The sequence below is a fragment of the Gossypium hirsutum genome, chromosome D05, assembly GCF_007990345.1.
Source record: "Gossypium hirsutum isolate 1008001.06 chromosome D05, Gossypium_hirsutum_v2.1, whole genome shotgun sequence".
Lineage (NCBI taxonomy): Eukaryota > Viridiplantae > Streptophyta > Magnoliopsida > Malvales > Malvaceae > Gossypium > Gossypium hirsutum.
Window position 1 is genome coordinate 51483300 of NC_053441.1, and position 21651 is coordinate 51504950.

The window sequence follows — 21651 nt, forward strand, 5'->3', positions numbered from 1 at the left end:
ATCAAAAAATAGAAAAGAAAAAAAAAGTTCAAAGGTGATCCTTTTTTTATTTTTTTCGAAAATAAATAATAGTAAAATAAAAAGGGTTTTCTTTTACCTGCGTTAGTCGTCAGAGAAGAGGGAAACCAAACAGTTTCTTGACCTTCGGTCTGTTTTCGTCACTTTTTTGGCAATTTTAACCCCAAAACGAGGTTCCTAAAAAAAGGGATCAAAAAGGTGGGTTTTGCATTTTCTGGGCACCGGGTACAGCGGAGCCCGCCGCCGGCGACTAGTGGCTATCGACAGAGCACGGCAATTCTCGTGGCCGGAGGGAAGGGTAGCTTCAGAGAAAAAAATGAAATGAAAATATTTTTTTAAAACTAATTCAAAATGATTTTTTTTTAGATTTTTTACTTATATTAGCCCCCAAAAATGAGTCGTTTTGGGCTTAAGCTTCATATGCCAAAACGGCGTCGTTTTGAAGCATGACCCGAAAACTGACCCGACTCCTCCTAGGATCCGCGTGTTTTTTAAAGGGGGTCAATTTGTGCCTTTGGCCCTTCCTCTTTTGCTACTTTTTTCAATTAGTCCCTTTCCTTTCTTAATTATTTTATTTCTTCCCTGTAATTTTAAATGGTTCACATCCTTTTTAGCGTGTTCTAGTGCTTGGAATAATTACCCATCTGGTCCCTATCCTTTTTAGCGTGTTTTATTTTGGTTCTTTATCTTCTTGATTTTACAATTTAGGCCCCTAAATTCCATTTAAATTTTGATTTAGTCTTTTTTATATATTTATTCATTTATTTTATTATAATTTAGGCTCTTAATTTCGATTTAATCCTTTATTCATTTAATTTCAACCTTTTATAGATTTTTATATGTATATTGTTCTGTTTTGTTTTATTTATTTATTTATGTATTCATTCATTTATTTATTGCTTTACTCTTTTTGTATTTAAAATCTATATTGTTATTTATTCCTTTATTTGCACATTTTATTGTTGTTGTTGTTGTTGTTGTTGTTGTTGTTGTTGTTGTTGTTGTTGTTGTTGTTGTTGTTGTTGTTGTTGTTGTTGTTTATTTCTCCTTTATTATCTAATTAGTATTAGAATAATAATTAAAATGATTATTGCTATTGTTATTATTTGGTATTTTATTACTATTATAATTATATTTTTATTATTATAGCATCCCTTTATTTATTATTTATTATTTTAGTATTCTACTCATAGAGTCACTTCACATTATTTCATTATCATTGTACCATACACTATGTTTAAACATATTTGTCCATTTTTCATACAATGCCCGGATAAACTAAATATATACCATTTTAAGTGTTACATTAATTTTTACTTGATGCATAAAAAGGAAATTTTTAAAAATTAAGGCAATGCTCCGTATTTGGAGATTCAAAAGGTCGTGCCCTAACTTACGAGATTCGACTTTCTCTTTGAACCTAGATAATCAAACATTCCCTTTTAAAATTAAAACACATGATATTTAAGTAGTAATTAAAATAAAGAGCAAGCTTATTTTCGAGGATTTGAGATGTCGTGTCCTAACTTACAGAATATGACCTTTTGTTACCTCGAGATAAGAGGGCCTTTTACATACATTTTGATTTATTCAAGTGATTTTAATTAAAAGTAACATTATGCAAAGTGGGATCATGTTTTTAAATTCTCTTCAAATTTTCAATTATCGATACTAGGACATCAATTAATCAACTTGGTACCAATTTTGGGCGTTACAAGGGTGTTAATCCTTCCTCGTGCGTAACCGACTCCCGAACCCATTTCCTGAATTTTGTAGACCAAAAATCATTGTTTTAGTAAATTAAACATTTTATTAAAACGATCAAATTACGAGATGATCCGATCACACCTCATAAAAAGGATCAGTGGTGACTCTCATTTTCGGTTTTTTAAAATAAAGTCGATTTCAAAACAAAAGGTTTCGACAACTTGGCGACTCCACTGGGGACAAAATAAGAGAGTCAAGCCGTGAGTTGGTTAGTTTTGGTCTTTTTGTCGAAAATCGATAATTTGGTTTAAAGTTACGATCCCTTCATTGCATTTCATCCTTCATTTTGTGGGAGTGAGAAGCTATTCCTTCATGAGGTATTCACCTCCGTATAGGGTAGTGGATTGCTTTCGGGATACATTCGTACCTATGTCTTCGTGAGATTTTCATCTCCGTATAGCCATAGGGAAATGTATTCCCCTGAACTGAACTCGGTCCGTATGAGCCAATAATGGGTGAGGATCGAGGAATCTGTTGGTTCAGGTACCCTTATTTTAGAACCAAACCGCATATAATGAGCCCTAAAAACCTACCCTAGGTAGAGTCATGCCAAACCTCTACTGGTGAAAAAAAAGCCCCCCTCCTAGATGAATGTCGCTACACATGATAACAAATCAAATTTATTTATTCCTGCATTACCATTATAACCATTTTTTTAAAATATGACACAACACAAAACTTGTTAAATATTTTATTACTTATATGCATTTTCATACATTTAACACCTTTTATTTTTCCTAATTAAGTATTTTCGTTTTATGTTTGATATATCATTTTAAATAATACTCTCAAACTGCCTTTGAAATATTATTTTCATATCAAAATAATAAACATAATTTTGTCTATTTTTAAAACTTTATTAATAAACCAAGTTGCAATTATTATTCTCACTTTATAATTCAAGTAAAAATTAAATAAGATACATGGTGCAACTAGGCTTCTCTTCGGTTAAGTCACTTGGCCCCGCCCGAAAAATAAGTTTGAGCAAAAAATAAGGCTCGTTTAGAAAACAGGTCGGGCTTTGAGTAAGGTTTTTTTTACTCTGAGCCCAGTCTGGGACAAATATGTAAAAAATTTACTTTTTTGTTATTTTCTTGTTGTTTTTTCACTATTTTGCTACCATTTCACTATTATATTGTTATTGTATAACTCTTGTTTTATTGTTAATTTTGTTACTATTTTAGAGGCATTTGCTTATTAAGTTGCACTTATCTTAGTGTCATTTAAGTATACATATTTTTAAAATTTATTTTCAATTTGTTGGGAAATATTTAATTTAATATTTTTAGTATTTTTGATCTATTATATTTTATAAAAAATTAATATAGGCGGGTCATGCCCAGGTTTTAATATTTTTATCCGAGTCGAACTTGGACAAAAGTCTAAACCCATTTTTCGGGCTGAACTAAATCTAGGCCTAACAAATGAGCCTAAAATTTTGATTAAACCCAGCCCAGCCCATGAGGTGCAACACACGAACATGAAAACTATTTATTTTAATATAAAAATGTTGATGTCTCATTCAAATGTGATACACACTTGTCACAAATATAAGCGTGTGACGTTGTAATGTTTTCTTAAATATTGTTGTAGCTTGTGATATGATAGAATACAAAATATATAATTTCTTACAATTTTCGGATGTACAATATTCCTCTATCATTTTGTGGGAAAATTTAAAAAGAAAATAAAAAATTGTAGTAAAATCTTATGTATAATTACAGATTATAGTTTGAGATTAATTGTGTTGGAGCGGGAGGAATGCATGAAGAAAAAATCCACTTGTATACATATCATTTTAATTGGCCTGATTGTCTTAAAATTTTGGTGCTGACAGCATTTAGCAATGCTCTGGAATATTGTCGAGAAGCCATTTTCCAGTCCATCCCTGTTAGCATCATTGTCTTAAACTCTGCGTAACTGATTTTGCCATCCTACAAAATCAAACATTGTTGTTAATGAAAAAGTGAGTAAAGGTGGCGATGAGTGGAAGGGAAAAGGTACCTTATCTTTGTCGATTTCGACCATGATGTTCTGGATAAGGTGAGGATGAAGGTTGTCATGGAGCAAAGCTTGTTCCAGTTCTTCAAATTCGATGTAACCACTTTGGTTCTTGTCGAACACATTAAATGCTTCATGCAAATGCTCGTCGTTGCCGATCCTTTGCAGGTGAACCGCCATTATTATAAACTCATCACAGCTCAGTGTTCCATTTCCATCCATGTCCGCCTACGTACACCATTTTCATGTAAATAATATTCCAATATTATTATTATTATTATTATTATTATTATTATTATTATTATTAAAAAAGAACTTACTGCCTGCATCAACATTTGAACCTCAGGATGATAAACAGAATGTCCAAGCTTTTGAAGTCCATCTTTAAGCTCCTCCAACGATAATTGTCCATCTTCATCATTGTCCATCATATGGAACATCTCTGTAATTGAATCGATTTGTTCATTCGGCAAGTTGTCTGCTACCACCTGCAAGTTTTTACCTCTAAACACAATTTTTGCATCAAGAGAGCAGCATATTAAAACATAGAGGTAGGGAGGGTCTTACCCTAAGAACTTCCTTCTTGAACTTATTCATCAACGAGAATTGCTTAATCCTTGTACACACGTTTTCTCCAAGATCAACATTTCGACCATTTTCCAAGTTTTGAATCCATGGATGTTCTTCATATAACAAAACATGCCCATTTTACATTTTTATTTACACATAATTAAATGGATGTAACATAAGACAACGTACCGAGAACCTGGTGAACGGCCATCCGGGATTGAGGATTGGGATCAAGCATTCTCTTAACAATATCCTTTGCTTCTGTAGAAACTTTAGGCCAAGGATCCCTTCCAAAGTCTATCTTTCCTCTTATTATTGCTTGCGCTATGCCTTCCTCAGTGTCTGCAATTCCCTTTCAAACTCTTAGCAACAATACCATGTCAAATACAGTATCCTAGAATTAAAATTTACCAACCAGCCCAGAAGGGAGGAACTCCACAAAGCATGATATAGAGGATAACACCAGCACTCCAAATATCAACTTCTTTCCCATAGTTTCTTCTTAAAACCTCGGGAGCCATATAATAAGGACTCCCAACAATGTCACTGAATAGCTGACCTGCCAATTCCATTCATTTTCTTAATTTTGTTAAAAGGGGAAAATTACTCATAGATGGTGAAAGGTCAACAATAGAACAACCCCCAAGATACAGGGGGCATTCATGAAATTATCCCTTTTAGGTTCACATAAGCTCACCGGGTTTATAGAATGTGGATAGGCCAAAGTCAATTGCTTTAATTGGGGCAGTTTCACCTCCATCTGCTAACAAGAAATTCTCTGGTTTCAAATCCCTATGTATGACTCCATGGTCATGGCAGACCTGCATATATTATAAATTAATTTCATGTTTCTAAGATAATTTCCTATTTTTCATGAAATTATATATTCAACCATTACCTTTATAATCTCCAAAATGGTTTTTACAACTTTAGCGGCGGCTCGTTCCGTATAATGACCTTTAGCGACGATTCTATCAAAAAGTTCACCGCCATGGCAAAGCTCCATTACAAGATAAACAGCTTCTTTATCTTCAAAAGCTTCCCTAAAGGCCACAATATTTGGGTGCTTAGGCAAATGTTTCATGATCTCAACTTCTCTCCGAACGTCTTCCACGTCGATCTCAGTCCGCAGCTTGGCTTTGGATATCTTCTTGCAAGCGTACGCTTCGCCCGTTCTTATGTCGAAACATTCGTTGGTGATCCCAAACTCGCCTCTGCCCAACTCTTTTCCCATCTTGTACCTTCCCAAGATGTTGTATCCCGATGATTCCTTCAAAACCCTAGTGCGTAGGTTTATACATTTCCCCGTATTACCATCCTGACAAAAACGTGCAGCTTTTGCTTTCGCCTTCCCTTTCGCTTTGTATCTATACTCGCATCTCTTTGATATTATACCTACTAGCTTTCTTGGTGCCGATATGCAACTTCCCATTGGACGAAGACGGCGGCTGCGGTGATGGCGGCGACGACGGCAATGAGAACCGTGGCAATCGATTTTGTTATGTTTGGTTTGGTTTCATCTTGGAATCATAAACATCCCGGGAAAGAAATATAATTTTTTTTTAAATATTTTAGAAGGAAAATTGTAAACCCTAACAAATTGCACAGAAAAAAAAACCCACTAAATTTGGGTTTTTTTTGTAAAAAAGATGAAAATGATTAGCATTATTATGATTAGAGAAGTTGAAAGAAATTGAGAAGAAAGTTGATGGTTTTTGTTAGATTTGTCCCCGACATTTTCTTAGGACAGTTTAAAATATCGTGGATTATGGTTTTCAATACATCCAAATTTTGGAATTCTTTTCTTTTTTTAGATGTTAGTCTCTACTACTTGTAGCATGCATCTCAATCTTCTACATATCCACTCCTTATATATCTATCTCCATCTCAAATCTTTTTTGTTTTTGTCCTCACATTATATCATTCTTATCGTAATTTTCTGATTTAAGGGTAACAGAAGTAATTATTGTATACAAAAAATTAGAAGTAACAGAATTTAATGTTTTTAAGCTTCCAATGAGTTGCTATCTATACTATTAAATCTTTAATTACCCTTAACTCAATTGAATAATGACTCAAATATCATTCTCTTATAAAGTAATTTATATTATTTCGAGAATACTTTTATCTTTTTATATAAAAAATAAGAATACACCCACATAATGGATTGGAACTTAAGACACTATAATTTTTAATAATATTACCTTTTTAACTAAAATCTTATTTATTTTTTTATATCAATTTTTATAAATATATTTATTTTTACACTCGTATCATGAATGTGTGATTTGTATTGCTAACTTTCATTTAATTTTGGTCGGGTAAATGTATATTAATTTAGTTTGTTCTGACTTCAATAATGAATTTGTTTTCTAAAGGTTGTTTTTTATTTAAAATAAATTCTAAAAATATTTTTAAAAAATTATAAAAATGCATGAGTTTATTTTTTAAAAAAAGTAATATTATTTTTTTAAAATTATAAAAATAAAAATTACTAAAAGAACATTCAGAATGAATTCGGATAAACAGTTGTCCAAATTCAAATGATTTCAGACAACATTATGTTCAGGTTGATTATGCATACAAAATATATAAAAAAAATTCCTATTTTTAATTCTTTAAAATTTTCAAGAAATTTTTTATTAATTTTATGACATGTGTTAACATTCTATTGGCTTCCAACTTAAAATCTAATGGTATTTAAAGGTGAATCTAGGGGACTGGTAGGGGCCAGATCGTACATGGACAGTAGTTGGAGTCGGCGGCTCCCCTAGGTTCCCCCATCTGGGATCCCTGGGGAAGAGGATCAAGTTGGCCCTTGCGAACAGCTTGATGCACTATCTCTCTTCAACCCTTTGAGCAAAATGCGGCAAAATGAAGGAAAATCCATGGACCAACCTTATCGTCTCTACCCCGTAGGAACTACGAGATCACCCCAAGGACGCCTTCGGTATCTAGGGGTCACGGACCGACCATAGAACCCTGTTCAATAAGTGGAATGCATTAGTTGTCCGCTCTCAGGTTGGGCAGTAAGGGTTTGAGAAGGGCAATCACTCATTCTTAAAACCAGCATTCTTAAGACCAAAGAGTCAGAGGGGGGAAAGCTCTCTGTCATTCCTGGTTTTCCTGTAGTAGGATCCTCCGGAACCACAAGAATTAAGATTTTTAAAATTTAAATTAGTAAAGGTAAAATTGCACGTTGACCCCCTATAAAATGATAAAAAATTGATTTAATTCTTTAAATATTATAAAGATATAAGTTATTAAAATTATGAAATTGCATTTTTACTATCGTAAAAATTACAATTTAATTTCGACCCTCCCTAAAAAAATTCTTGGCTTCACCCATACGGTATTAGTCTGGTACCAATAAAAAGTACAAACTTGACTCACAATTTTTAAGTTTATGTACCAGATCCAAAAAAAAAAAAGAAAGATAGATAACAAGTAGGTACAAACTGCTGAATTTAAGTAGCTTCGTATATATTAAGCTAAAATTATATATATGTTCTGTGGCTTTTTAAAAAATCTGAGATTAATACTATAATTTTATTTCTTACTCAGATTTAGCCCTGATATACATCCCTTACTTATGTTCATCTAATCCAAAAGTTAAGTTATTTTCAGGTGATTTGGTTTATTTTGCAGCAGAGATCAGTTTATTGATCAACCTATCGTTTATTATCGATTTATTTTACTAGTAATGTCTAGGGTTATGAAAGAGAGGAGAGAAAAAGAAGAGAAAATAAAGAAGAATTTTGCTGCAGGTTAGTTGGCGAAATGAAGTTTCACATCAACTGCTTAAGGATTTTGTACCTTTGAAGCGCCTCCTCCAGGCTTGGTACAATGTTTCCGAGATTAGTTGTTAATAGCTAGATTAGGGACTTCAATTTTGTTTGAAATGACTATATAACATGTCACACTATCTTTTAATTATATTATTAACAATTTTAATGATTAAAATATAACAAATTGATTATATTAATAACTTTTTAAATTTTAATAATTAAAACATAATTTAATAAGTTTTTTTTTTTTTATAATGAACAAGTGGGGAAACTTCATAAATTTGTAATTCATGGCTTCCCCCTAGCTTGACCAAGCTACCAAGCCATCAGTCTCCTGATTATCCCCTCTAAAATACTCCAATGATCAAACTATGATAATAAGTGAAAAATCCTCCTTATCACAGTCGAGTTAGATCCTCCCTTTTGACTCTTCTGAATAACCTTAATAGCCTCAAGACTATCTGTCTGAATTCTCACATGATCATAGACCCGATCAATTAAAATACCTAAACCATCGAAGATGTCTCGTTCAACTTCAAACACCCCAAATATGAATGTATTCAATAATGTATATATTTTTAAGGAGAATCCATTTAAAAATTAACTTTATATCATTCTGTAATTTCTTTTATACGATTAATATTTTAACAATTTAACCATATATCGCATTATTTTGCTTAACTGCAGAGTATGATGAGGATATTCATATATATTTTATATCAGGCTTGAGGCAGAGAGAGATTGCTTCCACTGGCTAATATGATTGAAAAGAGAAAATTACGACTTGACAACAGCCTACCTATTAAAAAAAAGAAAAAACATGTGAAGAGGACATATGAGATCAGAAATTTGCCTCGTCCTCTGCAAATTGTATTAAAAACTTCAAAATTGAAGGCTTGGGATCATCTCCGACTCCTTTCTCCCTACTTTCAAAAATGCCTTTCATAATACGACTGTACAGTCTTTCAAGCTCTGGAATCCCGTAGTTTTCCGTCCACTCCACAAACAGTTGCTTTACAGTTTCTACTTGCTTAGAAAACTCGCCACCCGACATTCTAGCCTCCTTAGATCCACTCCCATCAATTACATCACACCATTCTGTACAAGTTTCTTGCTGGTTTCCATCTCCGAAACTAGACTCCAGCCTCTCACAGTTCTCATTTGCCTCTAGGGTTTGAGAAGCCAGCTTTGTTTGTATTGAATCCACGTTCCGTAATTTGTCTTCTGCAGGACAAATTAAATGACGAGTCAAGTCAAGCAATCGCAACACTTCCGATGAATAATTGAAATGAATCAACAGTGATACAAATGTGACAGATGCTGCAGAAAATCTAGGATGGTCAAAGAAACTACAATTTGATTATAATTTTCTTTACCAATGCTGATGTCCGCTTAAAAGGATGGTTTTCATTTATGTTCACTGAACAAGGGCATGCGTAAAAAATTGATATGTCCAACACGAGTATGCTCAAAAAAATTTCTTCAATACCTCCAGATGATCATACTCTTATACTCGTGTCCAAATATATACCGCATATGATAAAAGAACATAAAAGAGTCAAGGTAACATAAGTTTACACAAATCATACTCTTTTGGTTGGAGGAATTCTAAGAGTGAAAATAACATATTAAACACTTAATAGAATTAGAGAATGGAATGGGATGATGAGTTTAGATTTCTAAAATAGTGCTAGTTGCTTTCCATGATAGGATAAATCAAAACCTTCAACTTTTACAATACTCTACATTAATCAGCAAACAAAATTACCACTAAAAGAACGAAATCACCAACCAAAACAATACTAATAATATATCCTTGGCACAGCTGCTTTGAAAGCCAGTAGATGGGTACACTCCCATTCCTAACTGATTCCAAGATGTGACTTCAAAAATAATGAGAATTAAGGTTGAGTGGAACTTTTCGGAGGGAAAAGCCCCTTCAAATAAAAATGTAAGCATATGCCTACCCAGGTATCGGATGCCATCTGATTCCTAGTAATAGATTCTCGTTATGAACTAAAACCTAAAACCCACCTCATCATAACACCACATTAGAGCTGGCTAAGCTAATCTATGTATACACACATAACAGACATCAAAATACCTGAAAGGGCAGTATCAGCGTTCTTTTTTGGCCATTTCAAAGCCTCATAACTTTGAAGATTGGCCTCTGGCTGGACATTTCGAAGTCGGGCACTTGCTCGAGTGATGGTTCCTTGCTGCACTACAGGTACTGAGGGGAGACTAGACACACCTATGCCATCCGGCATATTTGCTGGACCCCCTTGGGCAGCAATTTTGTCACAATAAGCAACCAGTGAAGGGTCCATCTGAGACAGCATACCATGTACCTGAAAGTTTATTTTAAATGTTATGCAAAGAATGAAAAAGATGAGCCCCAATAATGAGAATAAAATTCAAGAGCAAATGAACGAGTAAACGTACTGAATCCCGTAGTTCATAAGCTCTACTAACAATTCTAGAACCATTATAATCATCTCCGTTATAAGCCTGCAATTCAAGAAAGCAAAGCAAATCAGGCATCGGAAAGGTGGAAAGGCAGGAACAAGAGAAGAACAAGATAACACAAATGATGTTCATTAGTCTTTTGACAAATTTTCAGACTTAGACTTTAGATTGCTAAAACATTAGTATCCATTCAGATAAAGAAGTTTTTTGGTAAAATTGTGATGATTAAATGAAAAGAGAGCAGTGGGGGAAACACACGCACACACACACACACACACAAAAAACCAGTGCTAAAAACCAAAGCATTCAACACAAACATAAAACCTATTAATGAATATTTTTCAAGTCTGTTGTCTTCCACACACCCATCAAGTGGAAAAATATACTACTGAAGCTCACAGTAGTTCATCTTATATACAGGAAGATTAGTCATAAAATTCCAGCCCTGACATCAGTAGAAGATTCATTCATGGTCTATATCCAGCAATAAAACAGACCTTCCAAGTCATCTCTTGAAGTAGCATGAAAATAATATCTAATATTCAAGTAAACGTGAAAGATGACTACAAGAATACACGGCATGTGACAGTCAATATTTTACTTAGAAATTAGGATTTTATATTTTAGGATTCAGACTCATTTTGTCAATGGTCAGAAGAACACTTCTCAATTCCTCTATCCTTTGCTTAGTCATGTTACTCAGAGGCAAGTTTAGATTATTATAGCATTTTAGAGGGGTTAAAGTTTATTTTCTTGGTTTCTGAATTGGTTGTTTTACATAATTAGTAGATACTGTTATGTAACAAATTGTAAAACTATTGGGGTTGCATATGTTGGGTTCTTTAGGCTTTGATGTCAACAAATATCTCATGCTCCCTTTCTTCTTTCTTCCTTCTTGAGAGTAGAAGCTCCATTTTCACTGTCAGGTGTCACTAGTCAATCCTAGATCCTACCCATTCTATTAACTACTTCAGATACCCTCAATCCACAAATTTATTACTCTCATTGAATTGGGCACTAAAACCAGTTCCAAACCCACAAACTTGCTGCTGCAAAAAATTCTTCCAAATCTCTTTACTTGCAGCCAGCCACTCTTTTTCCCTTAAGTTCCAATCAACTTGAGCCCCTAAATATAACAATAAACTCTAAAATCCTACAATTTTTAGCCCTAGGCATCTATCTAGCATATCATAAAAACTAAGTGAGCGAATTTCCCCTATTCTTTCCTATGATACATGTGAAAATGTTTTCCCTCCAAACAATGCTCAATGCACCATCCATTAGTAGCAAGGTAAATGCTCAACTAAGTTTAAAAAAGAATGGAACTTGGAATAGATCGCATCTAGAATTTGACAGACCCACACCTTTGCATTGGCTACAACCAGGTCAACATCTTGCAGAAAAGATGAACAAGTAAGATATTGCCCAGAGTCAACCCGCTGCAATAATGTAGCAATGTCCATAGGGCTCTGGATTATTGAGTGGTAGTTTGGGGCATCCTCGTCAGTGACTGGATAATGAAAGGCACTAAATCTTTTATCATACAATATCCTGCAACATGATCAATCATTGGCACTAAATCTTTTATCATACAATATCCTGCAACATGATCAATCATTATCTAAAAGGCTTAATAACTATTTAATAAGCAGCAAAAAATCAAAAACCAAATAACCCCATTTTCGTTCATGATCAAGGCCTAAATATCTTGATTACATAGGCTTATAACGATAAGAACAATCAACAACAAATTAAAACATACAAGCCCATGCTAGAAGTCATCTTTGAAATACTGAGGTTTTCTCAACTCTATCAACTTGGCAGATAAAGCAGGAAAAAATAAAGGGGAAGAAGGGGGGAGGGGGGGAAGGCAACAAGTGTCAGTTAATATAAAATCACAAGCAAATAAGGAGATCTTCTGAGCCAAAACAAATTTCTGAATCATCTTAGAAAGATCCAACAAAGATATATGAAGGAGCCAAAAACCACACTGAATGGAGTGATACACAAAAACCAAATTTATTGCATGTCAATTCTCTCTTTTCTTCTATTCTCAGGGTTTCGAATTGTTTCACAATTCTTTTATTTTCTTTAAAACACAATTTCTCTCAAGGTCACCCAACAGAACAGTTCTACAGAATTACATCGAGTATTTCTTTGGAAACCTTTAGATCTTCTTCCAATCTTAGTTATAGCTTTTCCATTTGAGAAATTCTAACTCAACATTAAAACCAGAGTTCCAGTTCCGTCAACTAATGTCCTAAACTCCCAACAAATCAATGGAAATATGCTTAACAAGAGAAAGTGATAGAAAGGAAGATGAAAGGGTAGAGGGACAAAAAAAAGACTGGAGGCCTAAGTTATAGAGTATAATGTGAAATGTAATAGTTCCTGATAGGACCATGTAACCTTACCGATTGCAAACATCTCTAAGGCACATCCGTAACCGGCGAAGAGCATGTTGCTCAGCTTCTACTTTGGCCTTCAATTCTGAGACCTTTGGTCCACTTGCCACTTTTGGCACTTTGGGAAGTTCAGGAAGAGATGCCGATTCCTTGGGCCTTTTGGTCACAAACTCTAACAATACTGACATGGCAGCTTCAATTAAATGGTCAAAAAACAAAGATCTGTCTTCAGTTGATGGTTTGTCCACTTGATAGCTGGCAATAAAAATTAAATACAGGTCTGTTCAACTAAGTTTTAATCAATCAAAATATAAGTAAATAAACACCTATGCTGATTTAGCTATGGGATAAAGTAAAGGCAAAACAGTAATATCACCAGAGGAGTTGATGCATAAGAGGTTACTTTAACGGCTAATTCCCAATGGTAAAAATGATACCCAAAAATCAGAAAAAAAAAATGGTAGAAATGCATAAGAGGTTACTTTAAGGGCTAATCAGACATACACACTACGCTGAGGAAATATTGAATATGGATTCCCATCAAATTCAGCAAGTGAAATGGAGGATGTTCCAAGCAACAATATAGGTAAGTCTGAAGGCAACTCTTCTAAAAGAGTAAGCAAAACAGCCCTTAGCTGTTCATGTGCCTGCAACACCAAAAACATTGAATTCAGAAGTGTTTTACAGAAATATACTAACAAAGTAGATAAGAAGTATCCAAAAACAAAAAATAAACCTTTGAATAAGTGCACCCACTTGAACTAATATTTAATTAGAATCAGATATGAAAAGTCAGTCAATGAAAGGAAGCACTCACAGTATCCCACCATAGATTAAACTGAGGTATATAGAGTATAGACGGTGTTGCCCTTCTTGCTTCACCAAATATATGCACCACTGCTTCCTCTGGAGTCTTTGCACTAGGATCTGAAAGCAGAGATGGAAGACCAAGAGAATGTACAGGAAATTTCTCAAGCTCATGCAAAACTGCAGGTCCAAGATGATCCTGTAGAACTAGATCAGTAAGTATATTCAGTTTTTAGCTTCGATATTACAGTTACTAAAATCAAGTGGATGCAAAATATTTACCAAGCCAACACCATCACCACCACAAAGCAGAAGCCGAGGCCTATAAACAAGAGGAATTGCAGATCCATATGAGAGCATAGATAGCTTGGTCAACTCAGATGACACTGTTAGGGGAGGAAATATGTCAGATATATAATTCATGACATTCTGGAGATGTCTTTGCAGGCATGGTGCAACCACCAAAGACAATGGTCTAGATTGCACAACAGAACCTCTGTGAGCAGCAGGAGTAATTGTCGACATGGCCTCTATAAAGTGATACTTTTCAACCTTTACCGACTCAACATCTATCAGAAATTTGTCATCACTAGTGTACACTTGAGGGTATTTTTCACGGAAAGCACGAATGGCAGCTTCAGTGCATAGGGCTTTCAAATCTGCACCACAATATCCCACACAGCTAGCTGCAAGTTCCATTTTAAGTTCCTTAGAAGGAGGTTGCTTCCACTTCCGAGTGTGAATATCTAATATTTCAGCACGTGCTTCACAACCAGGCAAAGGAAAGTTGAATTCACGATCGAATCGCCCAGGGCGTCTTAAGGCACCATCAATAGCATCAATCCTGTTGGTTGCTCCAATCAAAACAACTTGCCCACGGGAATCAAGACCATCCATGAGAGCAAGCAAAGTGGACACAATAGAATTGTGAATCTGCTCTTGTTTACTAGACCTTACAGGAGCAAGCCCATCTATCTCATCAAAGAAAATGATGGAAGGTTGATTCCTTTGTGCCTCTTCAAAAAGAAGTTTCAATTGTCTTTCAGCCTCACCAACCCACTTGCTAAGCACATCAGCACCCTTTCGCATGTAAAAACTGACTTTCTGCCCTGCCTTTGAAGCAGCACATGCTAATGCTCTGGCGATTAGTGTCTTACCGGTGCCAGGAGGACCACACAACAGGACACCCCTAGGTGGGGTGATGTGATAACTTGCAAAGAAATCTGGATACAACAAGGGAAAGAAAACCATTTCCTTCAAAGCATCAATATATTCAGAAAGCCCACCTATTTCATCAAAGCTTACACTTTCATCAATCTGTAAGGGTTGAATATCTGCCCCTCCTTTAGAGCTTGGTCCAGCAGTCTGAATCCCAGAAGTCAATGTAGCAAAAGCATCACTTTGATGACCCCAGCCAGATGCAGCAACATTTAATCCCCATGCTGCTGTCACATGCATGTCTAGTCCCCCAAAAAGCCAAGGTTGTCCTGATTTGCTTCCACCTCGGCCCCAAGGAATAGCAGGGCCCTGATCCAGCTCATCCACGAGAAGAGAATCATCAGAGTCCTCTGTTCTTGTTAGACGATGACCCTTATGAACTCGTGACCCACCCTTCCTAACATCCCTACTGACCTTAGTTCCCATTCCTTGATGTAAAACCCTCCGTGGAGATCTGGCTCTTTGCTTGCTCTCATTCATGGAAAGCCTGCGTACATCAGCACGATTTCGGAGATCATACCGCCTCCTTCCTTCCTGCTCTTCTTCACCCTCTTCATCATCATCATCATCCTCTCCTTCATCTTCACCCTCACCCTCAGCCTCTCCATCACCCTCATCTTCAGCATCACCCTCACTCTCATTTTGACCATCATCTGCAGCATCATCATCTAAATCATTCCCATTTTCAGTTTCATCTTCACCAACTTTCTCCTCCGAAGTCTCTTGCTCAGCATGATAATCCAAATTTATCCGCTTAACTGCAACTGCTTTTGAACGACGAGGGCGCAATCCTTCACGCCGAGGAGTTTCTGTAGTCTCCATGGTCTTTTTGCGTTTGGGAGAAGGAGACTCATCTTGACTTACACTGTTACCAACACGGTTGCTCAAAGTCTGATATGAAGATCTCTGAAAAAAAATAGCAAGAAGTTGAAACAGAACACATTTCTGTGATGTGAATACGATGGCATCAAATCCGAGAAAAATAATTGAATTCCAAAAAATTGCATGCTTGGAAGGTACCATCATGTCTTCATCCCCTGAACCGGAACTATCAGTAAAATTGTTAAGGCTCACAGAAACTCTCCTCTTTCTAGATGAACGCCGAAGATTGGGTGCGCCTGACTGCAACAAGATAAAAAATTAATCAGATTCAGAACACAAGACATCACTAACAAAATGAATCATTTGATACAATTAGCTTCAAAAGAAGAGGCGGTATTACAAGAAGCATACAAAGATGCAACTTATTCAAGAAAACCAACATGAAACATAATCTCAAATAGGAATGCCTGAGATAACCGAGAAAAAGGAATCTATAACTTGATCTAAAAAACTGCAGAACAACGAACTTGTAATGAGTGTAATATGATACCCCTCACAAAATTAATGTACAAGTGTCAAAAAAGAATGAATGCATGCATTCATACTAATAACATAAAAAGCTCTATGCCAGGTTAGGAATATAGTTGGAGCACCAGTAAACAGTTTACTAGGTTCACCTCAACAATGCACGGACCATCCTAGGTTCAAGAGAAGTATACACCTTGAAAGCAGTCAAAGGTTGAGATAACAACATTAGGTTATATATATATGGCACAAAGATGAAATACGTCCTTCCAATTTTAAATAGTTTCTCAACAAGCTGCAACCCTAAGCTTTTCAAATAAGTGCTTGTTGATAGTCTTTTGCAAATACAGTAGAAGGAAACAAATGAACCCGTTTTCAGTACTAAATAAAAGCATCCGCTAATACATTCCTTAGCTTTAATAATGGCAGCAGAAAATCACCTAAAACTCTTTTTGGCGGTTGCTTATTCTTTCTAAAGCAAAAGGCATGTTTGGATATGAAATTAAACAATAATTTTCAAGAAAAATAAATGAAGTTTTTTATTTCTTTAGATAACAAAATGCAAGATCTTACTTTCATATAGACAAATTATGTTATCTTGGTGTCTAATTTTAATAAGTTGTCATCTTAAAATTATGATTCAACTTGTTAATTTTTATATTTTCTTTGCAGCAGCTTTTCAAGAAGCAAAGAGCAAAAGGAAGTATAGCAAAAGCCACAAACGCATCAAAGCGTTAATATATGCAATATCCTTAAAAAAAATGCTATAATCACATGGGCGAAAGAAGATTCAAACTGCATCAGCTAAGAATTCTCCCTCAAACTGTGTAAAAGACTGTCAAAATGGTATATATAGTAGATAAGAGTCTGAGAGTTGCCTTGTTTTTTGAAGTCCGAACAGACCGATCCCCCGAGCTCAACATTTTAGCAATGCGAGAAGCTGCTGTCCTTGTCTTTGTCTTGCTTTTCTTAGTCCGAATGATGGTTGGAGTGTAATACAAATATGTGCGGCCATACACTTTTGGCCTTCTCCTGAGCCTATCACTAGTGCGCACAGGCCCAGAAACTGGCCCATCTCCTTGACCAGATCTTTTTGAATACATTGGCAAACACTAGCTTTGATGACTGTATTCTTCCATAAATATTCAAAAGTAGCTATACCTTGAAGAGAAAAAAAGCAATAGTCATGATAAGAAGAAGAGATTCCAAATGGCTTTACCTAAATTTTCATGCATGTATAACTTTTCATTTATCCAACTTAAATTGAATTGTTAATAGCACATGATTCTAGACAACTATCAATAAAAAATATACTTTTCCAAGAATAATCTCAATAAACATGAGCAATTTTGATGTCCCTACCTACCTAGAAACAAAAACCTTTGTCACATGGTAGATTACAAAATCAGAATATTTTAAAGTTAATATGCCATCTTTTTAAGCTAAATGCAAGCAAGAATGCTCTGTATGGACAAGATCATTCCATTTTTGAAGAACATTCTTAGTTCTCAGTATATGTTTATCAATCAAGCATGCTGATAATGCAGATTCGAGGTAGACACTGCACATTAAGAAGACTTTCAGATGCTATATAAACAGAGTAACAAGAAAATTCAATGAAATTATCCATCAACATCTTTGTTTTAAATGTTAAGAAAGAAAATCTGAAGGTCTGATGAAAAAGAACATGGGATGGTAAAAGCATCTCTTCTAGAACTCATACTACTTCCTGTTAGTAGTTACACATTTGCTTTGGAGCATATTGAGTTTGGGGACCAATGATATTTACTAGAGGCAAAGGAACTTCTTCTTAAACAAGGAACTAAAGATTAGAAGAACAGTATACAGACAGTGCAAAGAACCAGTCTTTCATAAAGGCATCTTTAATAGAAAGAGGAAAATGGCTTGTTGTCACTTTCGGACCTTATATGCTTGAGCGCATTTAACACTTCTCTCCTTTCAAAATACATTCAAAGTCTAAGCAAAGAAGATAGGTTTGACTAAAACAAATCCAATTCTTTCTCCACACAGAGATCAGCGTGGCTGTAATGTAGAATAAAGAAACGGGTTTCAATCCTTCAAGATCTTATTTTTGAAAGTTTTCCTCCTCCATTTGTTTTTAGAAACTTCAACAATAACATGCTCCAATTAACATAGTGAAATCTAATTTCCATGTTTAAGATGCAACAATTTCGTGAACAGCTTAAGGTACAGTACATGAACAATTTTATCCACAGTCAATTAAGTTACAAACCAGGCCTAAATAAAATCTTCAGCGTTCACTTTCCCAGAAAAAGGTCAAAACTAACCTAGAGAAACAGAAATCTTTCAGTTATAGCAAATTGAAACCCAACACTAATTAGAACAAGGAGAAAAGGATCATACCAAACAAAGAAAATATCTCAGGTAATTCCAAATTATTCGAGTTCTTGCTTCGAAAATATTCACATTGAACCAACAAACTAACAAATTGATCAAAAGTAAACAAAGCAACATGCACATGCAGTTGCATGATATATGTACGTGTATATATAGACACACACACACACAAACAGAGCCGCGGAAAATATTGAGAAAATGCAAGTAAATGCGAAATGCAAAATCCTAAATAAAACAAACATAAAACAAGAAAAAAAAGATTATTCAAATTTACTAATAAAAACGAATTACTTTCGACATTTGCTATTTAAATTGAAGCATAAAAATAATTTAGTTTTTAACAACAGAGAGAAAAGGAAATTAAAGGCGGAAAAGGGATTACCGAATCAGAGATCTAGCTAGGAAGAGCTGATGAAAGGCTCGAACATAGAAGAGAAAACGCGAGAAAGTGTGAGAAAAACAAGGGATTAAAACCTCGAGGACTTTGAATGAGAGCTCAAACCTTAAACTCCAAAGTATATAAACAAAAACCTAGAAAGGGAAAACGAGTTCACTCCATGTTCGTTTCGACTCAGTGAGTCTCCTGCCCAACTTCTTATTTCCCCTAAACGGGACCCATTAGCTTAAAAAGTAGGTCCCTGTCTGACACGGATAAAAAATTTGTTTATGACATTTTTCTGTTACAAAGTCAAACAACCAATTAAAATTTGCCACGTAAGCAAAAGGGTTCCGTTTCCTCTTACGACGTCGCTAAGACGGTGGTTTTAGTCTGTGGAGTTTGGCTAATAATTGTTGGTTTTGCACTTGGGAAAGTATAAATGCTACACAGATTTCCTTCTTCCACCCCCTGTGATGTAAAAATCGGAACTATTGTCTCAATTTGTTCACCTCCTGCATCTTTCGACATTTGTATGCCCAGAATAAAAAGACTTCTTATTTTTTCAATTTATATATTTTAATTCAGTTGGCAATTTTTGAAAAAATCTGACAACCTAATATATTGGTTTTCCCGTCAATTATATATGATAAATTTTGACAAAAAAATATTTATAATTTTAATAATAGAATTGGAACTTTTAAATCAAAATAATTGAAAGAATTGATTTCTTAAATTTTATCAGAATATAGAGACTAACCATATATTTTATCCAAATGAGAATTACTTATGGTGAATCCAACCAGCGGTGAATCTTGGCCAGAACTTCAACTTCGTATCGTACAATAAAATTGGAGGGTGAACGAAAGGGAGAGAAAGATATCCGTAAATGGTGGTTATATTTGATGGGAAGAGAACCATTAACAGCAACCGAGAAATTTGGGTAAAGTTACCGTAACGAGAAGAGTTTAGGTTTTAATTTTTTAATAAAAATAATTTAAAAAAAAAACACTTTCAATGTTTCAATTTTCTCATCGACCAATATCTAAGTTAATTACAGGGTTTTCCAACAAGTTTAGAATCTAGAATAGAGATACTTTTGGCCTTACCGGTACTCTTAAGCGGAAGATTTTATCAAGGCTTAGGGGCATCTAAAATGTACTTGATCAGTATCGATTCGAGAAATTTATTGCCTATAATGATCCGGTTTTAACTGAAGTTGGAAAAAGTAATTTCATAATTCAATTCCGTAAATCGTGTTATGAAAATATGAATAGATTTACTTATATGTTTAAGTTGAAAATATATTAGTGGTTGATCAAGTAATTAAATCAAGAAAATTAATAATTATATTACAGAGATTAAATTGTACAAGTACAATCACTGTTAAATTTTAATTTTGAAAATATTTTAAGACTTAATAAGTAATTAAACTAAGGAAATTAAGGTAATTTAACTATTATTAAAGTATATTAGTGGGATGATATGATTATATTCATCCATCTTAATTAACTTGTTTTATTATAGCTAACTTTATATTATTAAACAATTAATGGTGATTAATTAAGCATAATTAAGCTGTTAATTTTGGTATAAATAGCAAATGTTAGTGGATTCGAGAATATATCATCATTCTCCCTTCTTGTTGCCATCCAAAGCTTGAAAAAAGAAAGATTCTTTTCTCTCTCTCTCTCTCTCTCTCTCTCTCTCTCTCTCTCTCTCTCTCTCTCTCTCTCTCTCTCTCTCTCTCTCTCTCTCTCTCTCTCTCTCTTTGCATTTCGGTCCAAAATTTAGTAAGGTAAATTGAATCTTTTCTTCATAATTTTTATAGAATTTTGGTTATTTGAGCTTAGTTTATCATACCTAAGTTTTAGATTATCAAATTGTTAAGTATATGTTGTTACCATTAATGGGTTTTTGTGAAATCAAGCTTAATAATATTAGAATTGTTGATTAATAAGCTTGGGTTATGTTAGGACTAAGTTAAAAAGTAGTGAAAAGTGTAGGATTTGGTTAGAAATTGTACTAAGCTACATAGTTTATTTATGACATTAGGGACTAAATTGAAATAAATTGAAAGTTGTTGAGAAATTGTGCTATAAATTAAAAGTACAAGTTCCCTAATAAAAGAATATGAAAGTAGATTTTGATTCAATACTAAATATCGAAAAATATGAGCATTTTGGATATAGGGATTAAAATGAATAAAATGAATAAAATGCAAACTATGTTTACTTGATGTGTTTTTCATATGGTTGTGTGAAAACTAATATCGTTTCTATAATCGAATTATCCTACGAAGGTAAATACAACGTCGGGCTATCTCGAGATAAAGAAAAGGTAAAGTTCGTAGATGAGTAGCCTATATCGGTTTGTGCTTTCATTATTTAAATTCAATTACATATATGGATTGTTGCAATTAGCTTGCTTAAGGTAATGAACTTACTTGCCTTATGAATAGGTAACTATGAAATAGTTGGTAACTTGTGAAAATGTGATAATAGTG

At 34.4% G+C, this 21651-nt stretch overlaps 2 protein-coding genes across 4 annotated transcripts; both read right to left on the reverse strand.

Annotated features, from left to right (window-relative positions):
* Positions 1-3306: 3306 nt before the first annotated feature.
* On the reverse strand, positions 3307-6021 carry LOC107903819 (calcium-dependent protein kinase 24). Its single transcript, XM_016829989.2, has 8 exons — positions 5255-6021; positions 5054-5177; positions 4772-4915; positions 4546-4698; positions 4354-4469; positions 4107-4274; positions 3790-4014; positions 3307-3719 (listed from the first exon to the last, which is right to left on the reverse strand). The coding sequence occupies exons 1-8, from the start codon at positions 5786-5788 to the stop codon at positions 3579-3581; spliced, it is 1605 nt and encodes a 534-aa protein (XP_016685478.1). The 5' UTR covers positions 5789-6021; the 3' UTR covers positions 3307-3578.
* Positions 6022-8885: 2864 nt separating this feature from the next.
* Positions 8886-19923, reverse strand: LOC107903820 (ATPase family AAA domain-containing protein At1g05910). Of its 3 annotated transcripts, none has more exons than XM_041092619.1 (11): positions 19906-19923; positions 17269-17551; positions 16064-16165; positions 14108-15949; positions 13836-14024; positions 13523-13665; positions 13028-13273; positions 11978-12164; positions 10590-10655; positions 10249-10495; positions 8886-9368 (listed from the first exon to the last, which is right to left on the reverse strand). In XM_041092619.1, exons 2-11 carry the CDS (start codon positions 17491-17493, stop codon positions 8986-8988), a joined length of 3630 nt encoding a protein of 1209 aa, XP_040948553.1. In that variant the 5' UTR covers positions 17494-17551; positions 19906-19923; the 3' UTR covers positions 8886-8985. The 3 variants fall into 3 exon arrangements, with proteins under 3 accessions (XP_040948553.1, XP_016685479.1, XP_040948554.1); XM_016829990.2 differs by lacking the exon at positions 19906-19923 and adding an exon at positions 19152-19368; XM_041092620.1 differs by lacking the exons at positions 8886-9368; positions 11978-12164; positions 19906-19923 and adding an exon at positions 19152-19497.
* Between the last annotated feature and the right edge of the window lie 1728 nt (positions 19924-21651).

What these genes read in the sequence shown, in the direction of transcription:
- LOC107903819 (XM_016829989.2), bottom strand. Translation starts at nt 5,788, where the DNA reads ATGGGAAGTTGCATATCGGCACCAAGAAAGCTAGTAGGTATAATATCA. An exon ending in ATCCACATTCTATAAACCCG is followed by an intron (nt 4,916 to 5,053) that starts GTGAGCTTATGT and finishes TGGAATTGGCAG; the next exon opens with GTCAGCTATTCAGTGACATT. An exon ending in TCGAAATCGACAAAGATAAG is followed by an intron (nt 3,720 to 3,789) that starts GTACCTTTTCCC and finishes TTGATTTTGTAG; the next exon opens with GATGGCAAAATCAGTTACGC.
- LOC107903820 (XM_041092619.1), bottom strand. Translation starts at nt 17,493, where the DNA reads ATGTATTCAAAAAGATCTGGTCAAGGAGATGGGCCAGTTTCTGGGCCT. An exon ending in CAGGGGATGAAGACATGATG is followed by an intron (nt 15,950 to 16,063) that starts GTACCTTCCAAG and finishes ATTTTTTTTCAG; the next exon opens with AGATCTTCATATCAGACTTT. An exon ending in CGCTGATACTGCCCTTTCAG is followed by an intron (nt 9,369 to 10,248) that starts GTATTTTGATGT and finishes TTTGTCCTGCAG; the next exon opens with AAGACAAATTACGGAACGTG.